This window comes from Prionailurus viverrinus, chromosome F1 (genome assembly GCF_022837055.1).
Source record: "Prionailurus viverrinus isolate Anna chromosome F1, UM_Priviv_1.0, whole genome shotgun sequence".
Classification (NCBI taxonomy): domain Eukaryota; kingdom Metazoa; phylum Chordata; class Mammalia; order Carnivora; family Felidae; genus Prionailurus; species Prionailurus viverrinus.
The window spans coordinates 14459749-14480874 of NC_062577.1; the positions used below are offsets into that span (position 1 = coordinate 14459749).

At 42.1% G+C, this 21126-nt stretch overlaps 1 protein-coding gene across 10 annotated transcripts in view; it reads left to right on the top strand.

Moving 5' to 3' along the window:
- RABGAP1L (RAB GTPase activating protein 1 like) overlaps positions 1-17307 on the top strand; it is a 765564-nt gene extending 748257 nt beyond the window's left edge. For 9 of the 10 annotated variants that reach the window (XM_047840293.1, XM_047840290.1, XM_047840289.1 and 6 more), the window contains 5 exons: positions 496-600; positions 3394-3477; positions 6622-6693; positions 11085-11282; positions 12260-17307. In XM_047840293.1, the coding sequence (XP_047696249.1) occupies positions 496-600; positions 3394-3477; positions 6622-6693; positions 11085-11282; positions 12260-12412 (612 nt within the window). In that variant the 3' untranslated portion in view covers positions 12413-17307. Of the gene's footprint in view, positions 1-495; positions 601-3393; positions 3478-3561; positions 6597-6621; positions 6694-11084; positions 11283-12259 lie in introns of those variants that run through there. The other variant, XM_047840291.1, reaches the window with a different exon arrangement.
- Positions 17308-21126: the final 3819 nt, after the last annotated feature.

A 21126-nucleotide genomic window follows, 5' to 3' on the forward strand; every position in this document is an offset into this window, starting at 1 on the left:
TCTCACCTGACTGTTGTCCATGGATCAGCCCGTCTCCTCTCTGAGCCCACCCCCAACCCCCTTGCACTAACAGCCAGAAGCTTCCATAGGAGGTTCCATCCAGTCCATCTACATAGTCTCAGAGCGGGTGCTGTTGTGACATCTGAAAACGTGCAAGAAGTGTTTAGAAAGTGCCTGCCCTTTGGTGCCATCCAACTCAGAATTCAGATCATGGCTCTGATATTAGATGTCTGCCCCAGTCAGGTTATTTGCTCCCTCCAGACTTCCCTGTCATTATCTGTAAGATAATTCTTGCTGTGAGGATCAGAGATGGCGTGTGCCAAGCGCCTGCTGTATCGTTGGCATTCAGTGAGAGCAGCCACCCCCGGGTGAGCTAGGAGGGGAGAAACGGCTTTTGGTAGTGACGCAAGAGTCGTAACTAGAGATTAGGTTCGGAAGAAGTATACGCACGCTTCCTTCACCTTCTTTACCAGTGTGATGTGCTCTGATTTGCAGGCAGAAGACAAGGCGGATGTGTTGAATAAGGAGCTCCTCCTGACCAAACAGAGGCTGGTGGAGGCTGAAGAGGAGAAGAGGAAGCAAGAGGAAGAGACTGCGCAGGTAAAAGGCAGAGGTGGGCTGTTTCTTTACCCAGGAGGATCGGCCCGTGGAGCTGATGAATACAATAAGCAGGAAGTAAAATGACACTTACTCTAAATCAAGGGCCACCTTGAAGCAGTACATGTGAGTAGCGTGGGTCTTGACATTTCTTTTGAAGGGCGCTAGAAGACGAGGCCGCGTTTCTACCCTCCAACAGCTCTTAGGAATCTGCCTTGACTCAGATGTCTGGCGAGAGTGTTAAGCTCCCTCTAAGTTTAGTAACTTGGAATTGCGATCCAAGAGCCTTGACGAATCCGCAAAGTTTGTGTCGTGTCTCCAAGGTAATTGACTTCAGCAGTATTTTAGGAGGATTATGAAGCGGAAAGCCCACAGAGATCTCTGCTGCAAGCTGTCTCAGTCAGTCACGCCCGGTTTTCCTGATTCATGCCTTAGAAGAACATTCCTGGCAGAGCTCTCAACCCTTACTCCCGGGGGGAATAGAAAAAGCAGCTCTTTGGGAACCAGCCTTGTTGTTAGCACCCTCCAGTCATCGTACGAGTTGTGAGGCTGTTCAGCTGCAAGATGCCACTGTGGCAAAGGCGTTCCACATAAGTGACAGGAGGGGCCTCTCCACCCAAAGAGTTGAGGCTTCAGGCTTCCCTAAGAAAGAGCAGGCCCGCTTCACCAATGTCCTCCGTCTGTCAGTCCCAGCCAGGCGGGATTAACTCACTTATTTTAATGAGTTTCATTCTAAGACATCAATAACACTAAATATAAAACAGAACATAAAGCGTTTCAAAGACCTGCATCCAAGCAGAAGAAATCCACTTAAGTTTCTGATGAATGGATGCATCCTTTAGCACCTTCCAGGGTTTATAAAAAGTGTTTCATGATTTTTTTTTTAAATGATGAAATGACTCTTGGCATTTAGTGTGGACCAAGATTTTTTTTCCACTCAAAAATTTTCAGGAGCTGATTATCCAGTTTGAACTAGGCGTTTTGATGGGTTTTGTGTTTTTCTTTACCTCCTGCCTTTTGGGGGCCCAATTCAGTACTTTGGGTAAAGAATGAAGCTATTGGCAAATTAATTATTCTTTTAAGTTAATTTATTTATTTTTAGAGAGAGCAGGAGGGGCAGAGAGAGAGAGAATCCTAAGCAGGCTCCACATTGTCAGTGCAGAGCCCGAAGTGGGGCTTGAACTCATAAACTATGCGATTGTGACCTGAACCGAGATTAGAAGTTGGATACTTAACTGACTGAGCCATCCAGACGCCCCTGCAAATTAATTAGTTTAATCCATACTTCTTCGCTCCCCTTGATGTGTGTGTGTGTGTGTGTGTGTGTGTGTGTGTGTGCACGCGCGCATATATCCTGTGTTAATCATCATAGTGCCTTTGTGAGATAGCAATTATGCTCTTCGTGTGTCAGATAAGGAAACCATAGTTTCGAGAATTAAGTGGCACTTGCTCAAAGCCCCTCAGGTTTCTAAGTCTGTCCTGAAGTCAGTGGGGCCTTACTGTAGGACGGGAGGAGGGTGTGACTTACATCCTTAAATTATGTAAGACAGAGAACAGAGACGAATACAAACAACTAAGTTTGAATCAATATAACCCACAAATTGCTTTTAGAACTTAAGAACATAGCAAATATGAAGAAATCTGGAAAGCATCCGACAATAAGGAGTCCAGTTATAAATCACAATCATGTGCGAATTAGCAAATACGGAGCACACCCCATTCATAACTGGGAGGCTGCCAAACAGAATTTATCCATTTATTCTGTTATGTGCTTAAAGATTAACCAGAGTGTTTTGTGTTTGGTTGTTTGGCCAACACCTGGGAAGAACTGATCGCTTCCTTTTTTCCTGGTGGCATGTGTGCTTTCTCACCACCTCCCTTCCCCGACCCTAGAATCCCGGACCTGCTAGGCTGCAAAAATAAGTGTGGTTTTCAGTTTAGCACCCAGAGTTGAGCATTTCTGCGACTGTAATAAGTACCCGCATTGTGTGTCAAGCTAGCTCCTTCTGCAGTCACTGTTCAGTCCCTGAACCTCCTGACCTCAAGAGCTCTTACCTTCCTCCAGGTTTCTCTGACTCCAGCCTCAAAAACTTCCTGTTGCCACCTTCAGAGAGACAACAGTAGTGATAGGAGGGGGCTGGGAATGGAAAGGCCCAAAATGCTGCTTCAGTAATTTCTTTTTTTTTTTAATTTTTTTTTAATGTTTATTTTTGAGAGAGAGAGACAGAGTACTAGTGGGGAAGGGCTAGAGAGAGAGAGAGGGAGAGAGAGAGAGAGAGAGAGGGAGACACAGAATCCAAAGCCGGTTCCACCTCTGAGCTGTCAGCACAGACCCCGACGTGGAGCTCGAACTCACAAACCGTGAGCTCATGACCTGAGCCGAAGTCGGACGCTCAACTGACTGAGCCACCCAGGTGCCCTTCAGTAATTTCTTACCTAGCAGTAAGATTATGTGCAACGTTGCCCTGATGTTTTGTTTTAGACTCTTCATAAGAATAAAGATAGCTTCAGAAGGGACACTTATTTAATAATATATTTATAAAGTAAGTGGTAAGCATAAGCAGCTCTATGATGGGTTGCTCATATGTCTTACACATTACAGGAAAGAAATATTTCTTCATCTCTGGACATGATTAGGCTTTTCGAATGCTCGAGAAATAGCTTCAGAGAGGAAAATTTATCTAGTTGTAGTTGTTAACGTTGGCATTGACCAGACCGGGCCGACTTAAGTATAGGTGTTTGTGGAAATTGATGAGGACTTTGAGTCTTGATGTTTTGCATCCTCCCTCTCTCTAGCTGAAAGAAGTCTTTCGGAAACAGCTGGAGAAGGCAGAATATGAAATAAAGAAGACCACTGCGATCATCGCTGAGTATAAGCAGGTAGTGTGCTACTGTGGCTCATGTTGCTATAAAAGTGATTTTTCTTGTTTCTCTTTGGGTAAAAAAACATTTTTTTGTTTTTAGAGTTTCCAGAATAGTGACTGCGTACATTCATTACACTGGGCGGCTTACTTTCTCCGCTGAAATAGACAGTGAGCGGACATGCTTGCTGATAACATGGGAGGTTTAACTTAACAGAACAATCTGTTGGCTGTTTACGATGTTTGGTAGATTCAGAGGAACAGGAAACTGGATTATTACCATTGGGATCCCGTCTCTGCCCTACTCAGAAGATGATTTCAAATAGACCTCCCCAGTAACATTTGCCTCTTTGCAGAGGACTAAGGTTTAGCGATTCCTCATCCCACACGGCTCTGTGGCCTTACCCAACTGTGGCCAATGCTAGCAGGAGACATTCTGTTGGGAACCTTTGATCTCTTAGTGGAGGGTTTGCTCTCCTTGAGGATGCATCTGGCCCTGACCCCATCGCCAGAATGCTTCCAGAAAGCCCTCTTTCCAGCTTGCGTAGTATCATCTCGTGCCTGCCGCTCATGCCTAGCACACAGCAAGGACTCCACGTTGCCGAGAAAGCCTCGAGTGGACTGCTGAAGTTCCAGTGTTCCAGAATCAAGGCACCGTATTGTGCCACCTCCTCAGCTTAAGAATTTCTCTGGGGTCTCTTGCCTCATATGGGAGTTTGAAGTCTGATTCTTACTCTTTTTTATTAACATGTGTTTTTCTGCTTAGAAATGAAATTTCTGTTCCTCATGGAAAATTGAGAAAGTGTAGAAAAGCACAAAGAAACCCTCCCCCCTAACCTTGCCGATTAGAAATAATCACTGTAATATACTGAATATGCATTGCTGCTATGTAAATAAAAATGTGAGTTATGTCATCCATGCTGATATTTACGACTAGTGCACTTCATATATTATGAACGTCTTTTCAGAAGGGTTCTTCTCCTTTGTGGAAGTTTGCTTAGAAATAAGGCTTCAGAGCTGTCTTACTCTCTTTTATGATAATCAATATATGTTTATTTAATGTCTGCTATCTGAGAGGCTTGATTCTTTGGGGAAATAAAAGAGGAGTTAATTCAATTTCTCCCCTTTAGATGCTGCTCTTGTAACAGGGAGATAACACCTGTGCACAAATAAGAGAAAAGGGAACTTACTGACCATGGGAAATAAAACCCTTCCTGGAGGAGGGTTGATTTGAGCGGTGCTTCGAAGGCGAGGCAAGATTTGGGTGTGCGGAGGCAGAGGAGGAAAGAAATGGGGAACAGAGGACACACGCAAAGCCACAGAGATAGGTTAGCGAACAGAAATAGTTTTGCTTTGTCAAGAGTTTCAAGTACAGAAAAGAAGTAAAGGTGAGTTGGGTCCCAGTTCAAGGAGGGTTCTTCAGTTAGACCGAGGAGCTTGGATTTTATTCTGTTTATAGTAGGAATGTTTGAGCAAGAAAGTGGCATGATGGGGGAAATACTGGTGGCACTAATCTGTCCCAGTGAGAAATGTGAAACCAATGGGGGAGTCCCACAAGCAAAGATACGGACCAGTAAGAGGCTAACAGCAGAGGCCAGGTGAGAAAATACAGGGCCCTGAACTAAAATAAGTAGTAATGAAAATGGAGAAGAGGAATGTAGTCATTTCTTGCGAGACCAGGGAAAACACCGATCCCTAGATTTTCCAATTGGATAACTAGAAGAAGGGATGGGTAGACATTAGGCAATACGAGGAACATTAAAGACCATGCGCTATGGAACTTGCCATCACTCCAAATGGGTTTTTTTCCATCCCCACATTAGGCCATGGGTGGCCACCATATGTAGCACTCTTCAAAATAGTAATCTTTGGGACTGTTCTCAAATATTATCTGGCAGGCACTACCACTCATGTAAAGGCAACAGACCCATCTGTCTGAAGATAATTAGGACATAAAACATAATCCAAAAGCATTCTATAGTTGGAATTGGCTATTATTGTCCATATTATGGAATCTTCGGGGTTATTTGAAAGGGTTTCTGGTTTGCCAAAATTACTGGGGAGACTGCTTCTTTTTCACATCAGCTGATACAGCCCTAGTCATCATTTACAGGCTGAGAGCTGGAGAAATCAGAAACTGAACGCAACAAGCAGGCCCTGCTCTCTAGAGCCATGTTTTGAGTAGACTGGGATTTTTTAAAAAAATATCTGTTTTGGTAATAGAAGTAGATCTTTTACGTTTTTAGTTCAAGTTGCACTTTAAAATTTGACATCCCCTAACGTTTTTTATTCCATTTTTCAAAAATAAAAGATTCGTATGTTACTCAAGGAATTTGAACTTCTAGTATTTTTTTTAAGCAAATGGCTTGTTTGTTTGTTTGTCTGGTTGGTTTTAGCTTTGAAAGCACTGATTTCTACCTGTTCCTAGTACTTCTTGTTAGCACCTTCTTTCAGAATCAATGACGATGAGATTTTCTTTAATGAGCACTTACGATAGGCCAGGTGCTATACTGAATCCTTTACGTACATTTTTTCCCCATTGATTATCACAGCACGGCACTTAGTGTGGAGGAGAGAACTGAAGCTTAGATTCGTGAGTTTGCCCAAGGAGAGTACTAGAGCTGGACCTCAGGCTTTTTATTTCACTCCGTGTTGCCAAACCACGAGATCAGAATTTTAGTCTTTATTAATTTCTGGTCATTTTAACTGTTTTATCCCCTTTGCCACGTTTTAGGGAAACTCTGGTAATTGAAAACAGAGACTCTCTGTGTGACTGTAGACACGAGCAGTTTCTGGTCCAGCATTCTTTTCATCAGATTTCCAGAATGGTACCTTGCACAGAACTGACACTCAGCAAAGATGCCATAGGTTGATTCCAAAATAGGACAGGAATCCACTGGAACTAGTCACAGATTTGGCTAGTGACAGAAATCAAAATACCCCACGTGTTTTTCCTCTAATTAAGACTAAGATAGGCTTTACACACAGAACACTGTCAGGCTTTCTGATGCGCATTGCATTTGTGGGGCTGTTCTTTTGCTCAATCTCTTTAGCATCATCCGAGAAGCGAGAGTAATTCATATGAGTTGATAAACAGTCATGTGCCCGTGCTGTGCAAGAGTCGGTCTACTTTCCAGTAAAGAAACTCTTTTCTTTTCTTCAGATCTGCTCCCAGTTAAGTACCAGACTGGAGAAACAGCAAACAGCCAGCAAGGAGGAGCTGGAAGTGGTAAAGGTGAGGAAGAATGAAACAGATCTCTGGTATTTCTTCCAAATTCACACAGTCTTTAGTCCCGGATAGGACATCCCAGCCCGTGTGGATGCCCCACGGGCAGGACAGTTTGTGAGACATCACACCCACCCTGCCCCTCTCGTTGTTTCAAAGGATTTAGGAATTGTGGGAAGCAGCATCTGTCTCCGACTGGGGCGTGATCCTCTTCCCAGCCAGCAGAAAGGTTGCATCCCCATAAATCTTAGGGCTTGTCAGAGGCAGGTGGTAAGGACTTTAGCCTTGTCCCAAGAGGCCCCTGAGCATTCTGGGACGGTAGACACCTGGGAGGCCTCTGCAGCCTGCATCCCACCTGTGCCTGAATCGATGCGGCTTCGGGGTGCAACCCAGGAGGATCATCCCATTGCTCTCCACCAGTTTTTTAGAGGGTTGTTTTTAAAGAAAACCAATGGCATTTCTTTATATGCTGCCCCCTGGCGGTAAAACTCCTTTTGTTGATTATGTGAAAATAGCAATCACTTATTCCATAGAAACCACAGTAAACCACGTGAATTGGTCTTCTTAAGAGGCAGTGTGGGCACACCCAGCTCTTGTGATCTGTGTTACAGAAACCTGACAGAGTTCTCTTTGAATATATTTGGGTTTCATGCTAGTGAATAAATGCATTCATTTAACAACTTGGACAAGTTATTTATCTCTCGAAGCTTTATTTTGTATCCTGTAAAATAGACATAACATTACCTGCCTCATCAGGTTATTTTGCAGATTAAATAAGATAACATATATAAAGTGCTTAGCTTAGTAGTTGGCATACAATAGATACATATTTTTATAAGTTTATAACCTGAAAACATGAGACATGAGAACTGAAATATGAACCTTGTTCTGACTTTGTATTCCAAACATGTTTTTTTCTTAAACATTCTGAGATTATTAGTGACTATAAAGCTGGTCATCTCCCCGCCCAATCCCCAGAATTTGGGGCTCATACCTTTGCTCTCTGGTCCACCTTTACCCCTCTTCGTACTTAGCCTTTATCATTCTTTTTACACTGACCAACACTCAGTTGATGAAGTGCCTTGGCATAAAAGGGTTAACCATCCTGAACTAAAATCTTTGTGGAAATAGAAATGAAATGGATTTACGTGGATACTTGAGGTTTTATTGAGCATCCAACTATGTGCACAGCTATGACTTCTATTGTTTTATGGAAATTATGTATAACAAGAAGCTTAGAATTTTCCTGCAGGAGCAAGTTACACATATGCACATGAAACCTTTAGGAAATAGTTCAAAAGCATGTAAGTCAGCGTTGAGTTGGATGACAATCAGGGTTGTAGAGAAAGCAAAATCATAAGAACTACAGACCAGAGATGACTTTATGGAGGAGGTTGGACTGAAGCAGGATGGGTAGAATTCTGTTAGAAGGATTTTAAAAAGACATTCTGGGGGCACCTGGGTGGCTCAGTCGGTTAAGCATCTGACTTTGGCTCAGGTCATGATCTCATGGTTCACAGGTTCAAGCCCTGTATCGGGCTCTGTGCTGACAGATGAGAGCCTGGAGCCTGCTTTGGATTCTGTGTCTCCCTGTCTCTCTGCCCCTCCCCTGCCTGCCTGCATTGACTGCCTCTCTCTCTCTCTCTCTCTCTCTCTCTCTCTCTCTCTCTCTTTCTCTCTCTCTCTCTTCTCTCTCTCTTTCTCACACACACACACACACAAATAAATAAACATTAAAAATTAAAAAAAAATTTTTTAATGACATTCTGGAAAAAACTGTTATTGAAGACCCAGAAATTGGAATGAGCATTTTGGTATTTCATCAAGGAGACTGTGTGATTAGAGTATGTACGAAGGAATAGAGGGAAATACTGAATAGGGAGGTAGGGTTATCTAATGAGAGGCCATGATATTTGGGAAGAGGAATTTGAACTTGTTTTAGCTGAATAAAGAATAACTAACACCTATTAAACACTGTGTGTACTGTTCCAAGGATTTCCCCATTTAATCCTCACAGCTTCTGAGAAGGTAGATACTATTATATCTTCTTTTTAATGATTTACCATGTCTTGTTTTTATTGATGATTACTAAAATAGGTAATTCATGATCTCAAGGTCACTTAGCCGGTAAACAGTAATGCCAGGATTTGAACCCAGGGAGTGGGACCCTACTCTCCACACCCTTAGTCATTTCCATACTACATCCTGTTTCATCAGAGCTACTTCCTTTTCATTTCGTTTGGCGCGATGCTGCAGCTTTTGATTTTTCCATCCTCCCATGACACCGTTCCGCCTTCAGATAATCCTCTACTCTGTGATCAGAATGAGCATTCCCCAGTGTATATTTGACTGTCTCTGTGCATCAGTTTAGACTTAGATTGGCCACATATAGGAAACCCAAATCAACATTGGCTTAAACATAGAAGATGTTGATTCTCTCATGTAAAAATAAGTCTAGGGCTAGAAAGATCCTTGGTTTCATCAGCAGTCCAAGCTCATTAGTTATTAGTGACCCACATCCACAGCATTAGTGACCTTCCATCCTCACGGTGACCTAAAAGTCAAACCTGTCAAACTGGAGTTTCTTCCATCACACCCACATTCCATGGTAGAATGTTAGGCTGGAAGGAGACGTGACGGTACGAGGGCCCAGCTCCAGCAGGGTGAGCTCTGAGTAGCTTCCTTAAGCTCCCTACCACACTTCCTTCCGCTCACATATCAGAACTTAATTTCATGGGCACACCTTGCCTCAGGGGAGTCTGGGAAATGGCACCTTGTAACTGGGCAAACTGCCAGCCCAAATAAAATCAGGAGTTCTGTTATCAAGGAAGAAGGGGAGCCCTGCGTCAGGCTCACCACTGGCAGCGTGGGAGACGGATCTGGTGGGAACCTGCAGTCTCTACCACAGCTTTGTACTCAGCATGTTCGCCTGACTGCAGCGTCATGAGGCTCATTGGTCTCTCTCCAACAGATAGCACAGGATAGAGTGAGTGAATGCATTTTCTGTAGGATAAAAGCAGGATTTGATAGCATTACATTTAAGGACCGTTACATCATGGCCGTGGAGAACCCTTCTCACTTCCTGCCTCTCCGTTTTGCGCCATTTACTCCCGCTCGAGCCGTCTCAGGCTCCCTGTGGTCCTGTGAAGGGCCGGTGTCTCTGCACCCAGTGTTCTCCCTGCTGAAATGTCCTCCTCCCTCAGTTCAGCCTAATAACACTGCTTACCTAGCTTGGTAAACTTTTCATCATTTAAGACCCCGATCAAAAGCCACCACTTTTAACATTTTATTTGGTCAACAATAAATATATATAACAAATACTTGCTGTGTGCCTATTTAGTGCCAGTAGTGGGCTGATTATCCTCAAAAGGTTCTTGAGAGTTACAAATATCTTTTAAGTGACTAATGAATATTAATCAGGTAGGAATCTGAAGAGTGCTTTAAGGATGGGAGAAGAAAGAAATCAGTGGGGGCTGAGAAGGTGACTTTTAGGGATTCAGGCCTGGGATGGGGAGAGCTTGGACATGTCAGAGAAATCATTTAATGACCAGCTGACTATGGATTGAAGGAGGAGGCAATGAGAAGATAACCCCAAAGTGTTCAGGCCTAAATGGTAGAAATAGGCACAATGACACAGAAGTGTGGGGAGAGTTGCTCTGTGTGTGTGTGCGTGTGTGTGTGTGTGTGTGTGTGTGTGTGTGTGTGAAGACAGGAGTATGGTTTCTGTTGTGGACAGATTATAATGATAGTACATTAAAATAGAAATATTCCATATATTTTAAGACAACAATAGCACTGTTGTCTTGAAGAGAGTGCTGTGTGCTTGACTGGCAATCTCGGCATGTGGCAGAGTTACCTTCATTACCTAGAACAGTAATGGTCATCTTCGCTTAAAGCTGAACAAAAGGACCTAAGCTTTATTTGTTGCAAGGATAGATTTAGGTTAGTCATCATGGCCTTTCTCAGTCTGCTGTGGGCTAGGTACTTAAACTCTGAGTTCCTTCACGGGGTACGATGGGGGTTTTAATAGTACCTGATGACCTTGCTGTAGGATTAAATGAGACACTGCTTGTAGAGCATATGGCATGGCGCTCGAGGAAGAGGAGTGGAAGCCCAACATTCCTAGAACAAATTTCAGAGAGATGCTATAATATTTTCCGTTTCCAGGGTCTCCCTAGAGATACTTTATGGAAAAAAAGGAGCACCTATCTTGCAAAGTTGGGTTTTGTGCTGACTAAAACCATTTTGGTGGCAGCACAAGACAAGTAATTACCTCGAGAAACAGACCTGCATCTGATGACCACAAGCAGAGTCTCAATAAAACCCGTGTCCTGTTGTTTCAGGAAACGCGTTATGCTATGAAATGGTTTGAGGTTGGTTATCCCTTTCGGATGTTTCAGGGTAAGATGATGACGTGTAAACACTGCAGTGACATTTTCAGCAAAGAGGGCACTTTGAAACTAGCGGCCATCAGCAGAGAGGACCAGGGGATCGAGCCGGACGATGAGAAGGACTCCCTGAAGAAGCAGCTGAGGGAGTTGGAGCTGGAATTGGCGCAGACCAAGCTGCAGCTGGTGGAGGCTAAGTGCAAAATCCAGGTTGGTGATCTGGTAAAGGATCAACAGGAGCAAACAGTTAGGGCGCCAGGACACCTTCTCACGCTTTGGAACGTGCGTGTCTGGCTCAGAGTCTGAGACGCTTCCATAGGTGATTACGTTGTTTGCCTACCGAGGTGTCCCACGTAGTCGCATGTTACGTCATCGTGTTTAAGCAGTGACATAAATGCATAGTTTTAAATGAAAATGTAATAATTAAAATGAGATCTTGGGGGAACTTAGGCATATGCTTTTTCCGTTTTTTTGTGTTTTTTGCCAAGGTCCTTTCTCATCGAACTTAGCCACTTTGGTAGCTGATCCTGAAAATGAAAGGCCAGACTTTTCTCCATTATCCCTCCCTGAACAGTTGAACATTGGCTGATACCCCTGCTTCTTGGAGGGGCTTTTTATCCTTCGTCTTTACCTGGTTTTACCAGATCCCTTTTCCCATAATCTCTTTCCATGTTGGAAGATAACATAATTAGAAAAATCATCCTGGATTCTGATGGACTGTTCCCCATTCCCTTTTCCCCAAGATCCTTACCCATCGCCATAACCAATTTTTGTGCTGGACCCTGTATGTCCTCAGGGGCAAAGGCCATGCATGTGTTTGGAACTAGAACTCATTCATGCTTACACTATCAGTGAAAATTCAGATTCAGTCCATGCACACGTCTATGTTTAGCTGTGGTTTCGAACCCGAGCCTAAATTTGGACCGAGATTGCCCAGGGTGGGGGAGGTGGGGGGGTGGATAAAATGAGGTTTCATTTCACTGTTCAGAGAAAGCAGTTTCTGATTTTCAGCGGTAACTCTTTTAACTCTAAAGTGCATTAAGAAGCCAATTTAATCTCTCCTGGGTTTTGTGGGAGGAAAGCTATGGCTCATACAGACTTGGGGATTCCAAAAAGCAGTATACTCTTAATTTGGGGGGCAGAGGGTAAACATTTATACAATGCAATGATTTTCTTTTTTTAATTAGGAACTTGAACATCAGAGAGGAGCCCTTATGAATGAAATCCAAGCTGCAAAAAACTCTTGGTTTAGCAAAACCCTGAACTCTATCAAAACGGCCACGGGCACCCAGCCGCTGCAGCCACCACAGGCCACCCAGCCACCCAAGGAGAGCACATAGTTCCAGCCTCGCCCGAGCACAAGAGCACAATGATCAAAGTGACAGAAACCCAGGAGGACTCTCCCCAGTGTCCCTTTGAAGGAAAGTAAAGGAGGCCAGAAAGCAAGCCAGAATCTTTCAGTAGCTCTCTTTCTTGTTTGATACTTTTCAAAGGGATGTTACTTAAACTGCCCTGACTTATGTTGAATACCTGTTTTCGAGCTTCTTCATGGGAGGCCACGTTCAGTTCCATCATAGTGATTACACATTATTTTATATGCCTGATGTTTAGTTGGAAATAAGTAATTCAGAACTAAATGCCTTTTATTTAGAACTAATTATTCATAATTACTTTAATCTTCCATAAAAATGGAGATGTCTTTTATTCCAAGGTTGAAGTGATAAGATGATATTTGTCACAGCAAATAAAAAAAAGAAGAAAGAAAGAAAAAAAGATTGAAACCGAAAGCTCTTAACTTTTCAGGACTTATTCACAGAAAGCACACTGTGGGGCCATTCGTGACGACCATCAGGTTTCTTCCCGAAAGTGATTCCCTGGATAACGATAATCCTGTCCAAAGAGTAAACCTGGGATTGAGCAGTCCCCAAAAGGAATTAGTTTATTTTCATTTTCTGTTGGGTATATCTGGAAATGAAATGGCAAGAATCATAGAATAAGATAGACTATTGACAATACACGCTAGATGAAAGGCACTGGGATTTTGATAAACGCAGGAGAAGATAAACCATTTGGCCCTAGTATTCTAACGAGTCCTTTTGAGAAACTGCATGGGGATTGCATATTCCTAAGTATGAACACTTGCAGCAAACGTGAAGTCAGGAGGGTCTAGTGCGAGCTGCAGCATTAGGGAACCTTTACCAGACAAGCCTAGAGAGGCCCAGGTACAGGCACTGTGCTTAAAATGAAATAGAGAACCAGGGACAGAGTATTTCATTTGATATTGACATATATTTGCTAAGGAAACACTAATATGCTGTAGCTTTTTAAAGTTATGAAATGGGAAATACAGGCCAGCCTCACATCATCTTAGTTTACTGTTGGGCAACTTTTCCTGATTTCTGTATCTCCCTACAAATGTGCCCTTGGTACCCGAGAGGAAGAGATGCGAATGCATTGGTAACATTTTTGATTGAATACAAAACCTTTATAGAAATACTTATCTCCTGGAAAGGGAAAGCTAGTGTTTAAAAGTTGGTGGAAATAGTTTTTTCAATGATATTTAACATGTCTGTGTGGATCGTCCTTGCAGGAAATCCTTTGGTAAGGACAAAACCAATTTTCCCATCTTCTAAGCTAGTTTGGAGGCCTTCGGTCCTTTGCACCACCCAAACTGCTGCCAGCATGTACAATAACATTTAGTGATACTCATCCTTGGCTTCATTGTTGAACACGTTCTTAGCAAGGACCTTAAACTCTGTAGTGCCACAGGGATTCTCGTCTGTGCCACATGTTGCAATTAAGAGTAACACATTCTTGGAAGTAAAAATTAAGGAAGAGCCATCTCGACTCCGGGAGCACGTGCTACAAGTTGCTCGTGGTAGATCCTTTCCTCCAAAATGATCATTAAACTCTAAAAAGTTAAGTCCCCTTCACTTGTGTTTATATCATCTACAACCCATGAAACCGATATGGATGTTACCCTTTGTTACACCCATCAAATAATACTTTTTTTACAGAATTATTTGTTTGGTCCTGACATCTTTCATTATAATATTCATTTCCTTGTACCAAAAAGAAAATAATCCAGCATTCTTGAGTGTGTGTTGACTAATATTCCCTACTCGGTGATTTAGCAAAGGTAATCTTTTTGTTGTTGTTTAAATATAATGGCTAGAAAAATTGCATCTTGGTACTTGTTTCTGTAAATCATTCAGTATAATTTTTTAGCTTTGCTGGTACTTTATGCTTTTATTCCAGGAAGCCTTGTACAAGTTGCCTTATGAAATGGCCAGCTAAATTAAAGATGTTCTTTTGTGCTTTGTGACTCTCATAGTTTTCCTGTAAGAGCTCTTTTTAACCTCCAAAACTCAGCACATTCCACAGAATGCCTAAATTGCAGTATTTTCCTTACATTGCAGTTGAGGGACAAATAGAATGGCTGTGGGTTCAGTCCTTACCTGTACACCTGGCTCAGTTCCAGAGCCCCTAACATCTTTTTCTCTTTAAACAAAATCACCAGGTACCTGCATTCCAAATGTGTAATGTCTTTTGAATTTTCTCTTAACTCTTTCAAAAGATTTTAATGGCCATCTATAGATTTTTTTTTCTTCTCCAGTTCCATATCATACTTAGGTACGTGTATTGGTACCATAAGTCTGAACTGTTCCTTTGTGCAATGCCTTTGGGTCAGTAGCAATACTAAAGATAGAAAATTCAAAATTTGGTATAGGATGTGATTATTCATTCAATATGTTCTCATAGCACTCTCCCAAACCACATATCCTTCCCCACATACAGTTTGCAAACTTGTGCATCCTGGTATTAAGTAACTGCTAGTTTTAATTTCACTTATTTTGAAACATATTTGAAAATTGCCACTCTTCTCTTGAATTTCTTTTAGATATCAACTAACCCAAATATCTAGGAAATTTCCAAATACTCTAGAGTGTTTTTTGTCTTTTCCTAGGATATGTTGTAGAAAACATTCCTCCAAAAAATCCAACATTTGCAGAATTCTAAAGAGTGATGATTTCTTCTTTCATTAAATTCTGCAGAATAAATTAAGAGAATGAATTTCAATTTCATAATTCAGTTCATTAGCTTTTGTATCTCGAGACTCTTGTTTAACACATTCTTTCAAGCTGAAAGAAACCAGGCTGAATTTTGCGGTGCACATGTTTGCTAGCTTCCCACATCCCAAGCTATGGCACAATTTGGTTATATTTAGTTACATATAATTTAATGCAAAGATATTCTCAGTTACCTAATGTCCTGTTTATGAGTGCTTATCAGAAACACTAATAGGAATGTCATATGGGCCTACGACCTCTCTTTCCATATATAACCTCTCTCTCTTTCCCTCTCCCAGCTAGTAAGTTAGTAATTTCTCCACTGGTCGTCTTAAATTTCCATAGTAAAAGTACAAAAGCAATCTTTGCACTGATGTTGGGATATTTAATAATAATAGTTATCTTGTTTCATATTTTTTCCAAAATTTTCATTCCTTTATACTATGTGTTAATATTTATTTTTCTCAAACACCTCCTCCATTTCCTTAAAATATTTAACAGTTAATAGCTATGGCTTTATTTCCCAGAGGAAGTGAGAAAAACAAGAGAATACACAGTTTAGGGCGTGAGATGAGAAATCCTTAAAGGAGTTGATTTGTTACTGAGGATGAAGATCATGTATCTAACTAATGTAAGGGATCTTGTTTTCTGTAGCTGAAATCAGCCTAATTATCCTGCCAGAGTGGTTGTGTGATTTCAGGACCTCCTTAAGGGAAAAATTTAAAAATAAATTAAAAAAATTAAATACCTGGTTTGTTTTCTCTCTCTGGGAAAGAACACTTTTAATTACTCAGCAAGAGGATTCTATTGTACAACTTCCTCGTTAAAACGAACCACAAAGTCTAAAATAGCTCTGCTTTTCTTGCTTCAGTTACAAGTAAATGAGGCAATGGACCAACTCTGTTGTTTAACTTGAACACCGTTAGATTTGCCTGTGCGCGTGAGTGGTAGGGTTCCACAGGGAGCATCCCTGCCTTTTTTGTACAGCCAGGTACCGTGCAACTGAATACAGCCGAGGCCAACCAAAAGTCTAGTGGCCCGTATCTCCTACTACCAGATACAGAACTGTCTTTCCCTCTGGTTGCCATGCTGACGTCACGCTGAGCTGGAACTGTTCTAGAACACCTTTCCTTTCGCAAAGTGACGTCCGTGTAATACAGGCAAAGCCCTTAATCTTAGGAATTCCCCTCTCTCCCGAAAGTTAACCAAAATGAACACCTCCATGTGGGCTGTACCTCCACAGCTGATGATCATGAGATGTGAGGAGAAAAGTAGATGTTTACAAGTAGCTTAGGGACTACAGTGGGCTGTCAGGTGTTCTCTTCCCGGCTTCCATCTAAAAGACTGCACGGCCAGTGTCTCTCCAAATGAATTTGTTACATGTTCTAAAGACATCATCAACATGTCCATTCTCTCCACCTCCGTCCTTGGTCTGTCAGTAGTATTCTGAAAACTTTAAGAAAAAAGCATCGTTGAGTAAAAACCAAACATTTTAAAGTTATTTTCCTTTTTCATTGGCAATTAAAACATGTAAAATCTTTTCCATTAAAATGTAACGTTTAATAACTATATTATATGTGGAATAAAGTATGAGGAAACTCAATTATAAGTATATAAATGCATCAGGACTCTGGTGTCATGCAAGCACAAGAATAAAGCTGGAGATGGTCCCAGAATCCAAGATGACCCAATAGCCTTTTGCATCACTTTCTCCATTTTTGATGTTTTGCATAATGTCTGGATCCTCAGTTCAACGAAGGAAGAACTTTCTCAATGAGCATCACTTCCTTTCTTTCAACTCCTACCTTTCCCTTGCTGAGGAGGTAGCAGAAATTCTGTACCATTTATTTTTATGAGTTCTGTGATTTTGCCCATGACTTCTCTGATGAAAACAGGTTCTAGAAGAAAGGAGTTGATTGTAGTGCTGACTACAAAAGAAACATGGATGAGCAGCCTCTGTGAACACTGACCAATTCGATGTTTCCATAATTCCATGTATTATGTATAGTACATGCTATCTGTAAATGTAATGCTTGTTAAGAAAAGTGCAATTTATTGTACATTGTCCCAAGAAATGTTTACTTTTTTAACAGTTATGAACTTGGATTAGTATCTTGTTTTCATGTGTGAATGAAGCCTTGTGAAATAAACAAATTCAACCAAAAGGTGACAAGGTGACTATTTCTGTGAGTCGGTGATGTTTTCAGTGGTTTGTGTTGCCCCTTTGGCCCCATTAAGTGGTAATAAATGTTTGTTCTGAAGTCCATATATGTCTTTTTGACGTTTCTAGTTGACTTTATTCTGAATCCCCTGAACCCACTGTTTACGTAACACTTCTTACCTGACACTAGACTCCAGTCAACTTAGAAAGAAAAACTATGCCAGGAGTTTGCTCCAGGCTCTACCCTGCAAATTGGTACCGTGCACGGCGGCACGGCCAAGTGCCCTATTCTTTCTATAGAGATTCCTTGGTTGCAAGTAGCAGACGCTCTCACAGCTAGTTTAATCATAATAAGGCAATTAATTAAAAGGACTAGGTATGGTCATCTCATAAAGGCCAAACAGCTGGGCCTAAAGAGACACTGGGACAAGGACTGGAATGCCATCAGGAACGTAGGCAACTGTTTCATAATCTGCGTGTCTTCCCAGGTCGTGGTTATCTGCTGCTGCTTCTCTCTCGGAAAACAAGCTTTTCCTGCTTCCAGGAGCACAACTCCCAAGTTCACAAGTTTTCAGGTGACCTGCTGGTCTATCATCTCTGTGTCCCCATTCCAGAGTCTCACAACATTGGATTGGCTCATCCTGGATGAGGTAGCTGCTGAGAGTCTTTCAAAGTACAGCACGGTGGGTGGTCCTGTAAGTGAAGCAGAACTCCAGAGGAGTTCTCGAAGTGGGCGCAGAGTGCAGAGATTCCCCATGTGCATTTTATTCCGGGAGTCCATGGAACCTACGTGAAATCCAAGAAATTAGTTGGCTCCTCTTAGAATTCAGCACGTGTTAATAATAATCAGAGATGGTGGAATCAAACGGTTTGTGGTCCAAATCCAGACCAGACACCTCTTCTGTTTGGTCCATGTCATATTTTTTAATTTTTTCTCAGTTATCTCTACACCCAACGTGGGACTCAAACTCACAACCCCGAGATCAAGAGTCACACGCTCTTCCAACTGAGCCAGTCAGGTGCCCCTGGCCAATGTGGCATTTTAAACAAGAAATTTTGCATAAAAAAGTAAAACAGCAAAATTATTCAGAAAATAAATACCGAGGTTTGCAGTTATGGGTCGAGGGTTCTTGATATGAACAGTAAATGGGATTCACTGTTCACTACTGATTAAAGGTCCTATACTTGGTGAAGCTACATGTTAAATTGTAGATTTATGTCCGGAGGGATGCAAGTCCCTACTTGCTTTTCAGTGGAATGGATAACTCCAAAGGTTGTATGTAGTTTACTACCCTGTAAGACATTAGTTTGTATCTAACTTCATGGGTTTTTTAAGTTTTGTTTTTTTTCAGAGAACACAAGCAGGGGAGGGCCAGAGAGAGAGAGGGAGACACAGAATCAAAAGCAGGCTCCAGGCTCTGAGCTGTCAGCACAGCCCAATGTGGGGCTCGAACCCACAAACTGTGAGATCATGACCTGAGCTGAAGTTGGACATTTAATCCACTGAGCCACCCAGGTGCCCCTCTAACTTTACTGACACTAACATTCCATTATTAAGTTGCCTCTAAGTATCCATTATGCAAATGCACTGTGATACACGTTTAACAACTTACTGGGTTCCTTCATTAACGGAGTTGAATAAAATAGTTGTCACACGCTTTTATATTTGCATGGGATTCTTGATTTCACCTTTTTGAAATTTCACCTATAACAAAGCTTTTGATTACTGTCAAAGGGAGACAGAACAAAATCTTTTAAAAGTTTACTTGCAGGGCACCTGGGTGGCTCTGTTAAGCGTCCAGCCTCAGCTCAGGTCATGATCTCATGGTTAGTGAGTTCAAGCCTGGCATTGGGGCTTTGAGCTGACAGTGCAGAGCCTACTTGGAATTCTCTGTCTCTGCCCCCTTCCTTGTTCTCAAAATGAACTTAAAAAAAAAAAAAGTTTACTTGAATGGAAAAGTTCAGGCTTTAGCATGGACTCACAAAATAAAAACCATAGTATTTAATAAAAATAAAAATAAAACAAAATGCAGATTACCAGGTCCATTACATTAATTCAAGCAAGTTTACTGCCTGTCTACTGTGCCAGTCTGTTTTTGTTTTTGTTTTTTGGTGCCAGTCTCTAAGTGCTAGAAATGAAGTGGATGAAAAGATACTGCCTCTGTGAAGCTTAAAGCCTAGCAAAGAATTTTTCTCAACCTCAGAGAAAACTATTGACATTTTGGGCCAAAGCGTTCTTTTTTTGGTGGGGGGAGGGGCTGTCCTCTGCACTGTAGGATATTTAGTAGCATCCCTGGCCTCTACGCACTAGATACTAGTAATATTTCCCCAGTTGTGACAACCAAAAAAGACATCCCCGAATGTATCGGAGGGAAGAAGCAAAATGCCCACAATCCCCCTCCCAAGAATGTTGTAGTAGGAAAAGACTAATATATGGCAGGTGGTAATAATTACCAAGAAGAAAAACAGGGTAAGAGGGTGGAGAGAAATAGGGCGATGAGGTTGGTAAAATGGTTTTTGATATGTAAACTTGGCTAGCCTACACTACCAGTGATTCAAACACTGTGTCGCTATGTAAAGTATTTTGCATAGTAATCAGTTTTGAGTAAGGGAGATTATCTGGGATAATCTGGGTGGGCCTAATTGAATCAGGGGGAAGGTCTTAATGCAGGGCTGAGATTTACTTGAGAGAAGAATGGAGTTCTTCCCGCCCGGATTTGTGTGGATGAAAGTTTCAACCCGTTTTCATGGGGCCCAGACTGCCCACAATCCCTTCCTGCTTGTCCAGCCTACAGACTTGGGACTTGCTTAGCCAGTTCCCACAATGCAGAAGTTAATTCCTTGTAATAAGTATCTGTCACCTACTGATTCTGCTTCTCTGAAATCTAACTAATATCATCAAGAAGAGGATCCCTGAGGTTACTTTTGAGAGACCTGAGTAAATGAAGAAATGATCTATGTGATGGTCTGGAGGAAAAGCATTCCAGAGAGCAAAGCACAAGAATACAGACTTTGAGGTGAGAGCAAACTCCGTGGATTTAAAATATCTTTAATGTTTATTTTTGAGAGAGAGAGAGTGCGAGCAGGGGAGGGGCAGAGAGAAAGAGGGAGACGCAGCAAACTCTGTGGATTTAAACCAGGGGGATCGGGGAGCTGTGAAGAGAAGAGTTCTGGAAGATAAGACATGATATGCTACTTAGGTGAGATAAGATCGTGCCACACACGCTAGGTCATGGCAAAGAGCTTGCATTTATTCTCAGCCTAACAGCAAGCTATTGGAGGCTGTTAAGCAAAGGAATATAATAATATGAAAACATTACTCTGGCTGCTGTGGAAAACTACAAAGGCACAGTGAGGAGAGAAAACAGTTACGATGCTAAAACTCCGGATAAAGTAACTGCGGCCTGGTCCTCAGTGGTAGCAGTGGAGATTGTGAGCAGTGTTTTGATTATCAACATACTTTGTAGGTAGGGCCAGTAAGTCTTGCTACAGCACAGAGGGTAGGACTTGAGGTTGAAGACTCGAGTAGGAATTCCACGGCCGGAGCAATGAGTCGTCTGAGGTGAGCATTCGCAGAGCTGGAGAATAACTGGAGACACGGAGGGGGTGTGAGGAGGCTCCGGAGGCTTTTGTGTTTTTTGAAGAGTTGAATTTGATGTACTTCTCAGACACCTAAGCACAGAGTCCGGAGGAGAGGTGTTGCGGATTTGGGAGTCAGGGGATAATAGATGGCATCGAAAATCTTGTAACTTTAGGATATCTGGGGGTGGGGAGAGTTGCCCTACGTGCATCAAGCAAACTGGGAAATCACTGCATTAGGCCA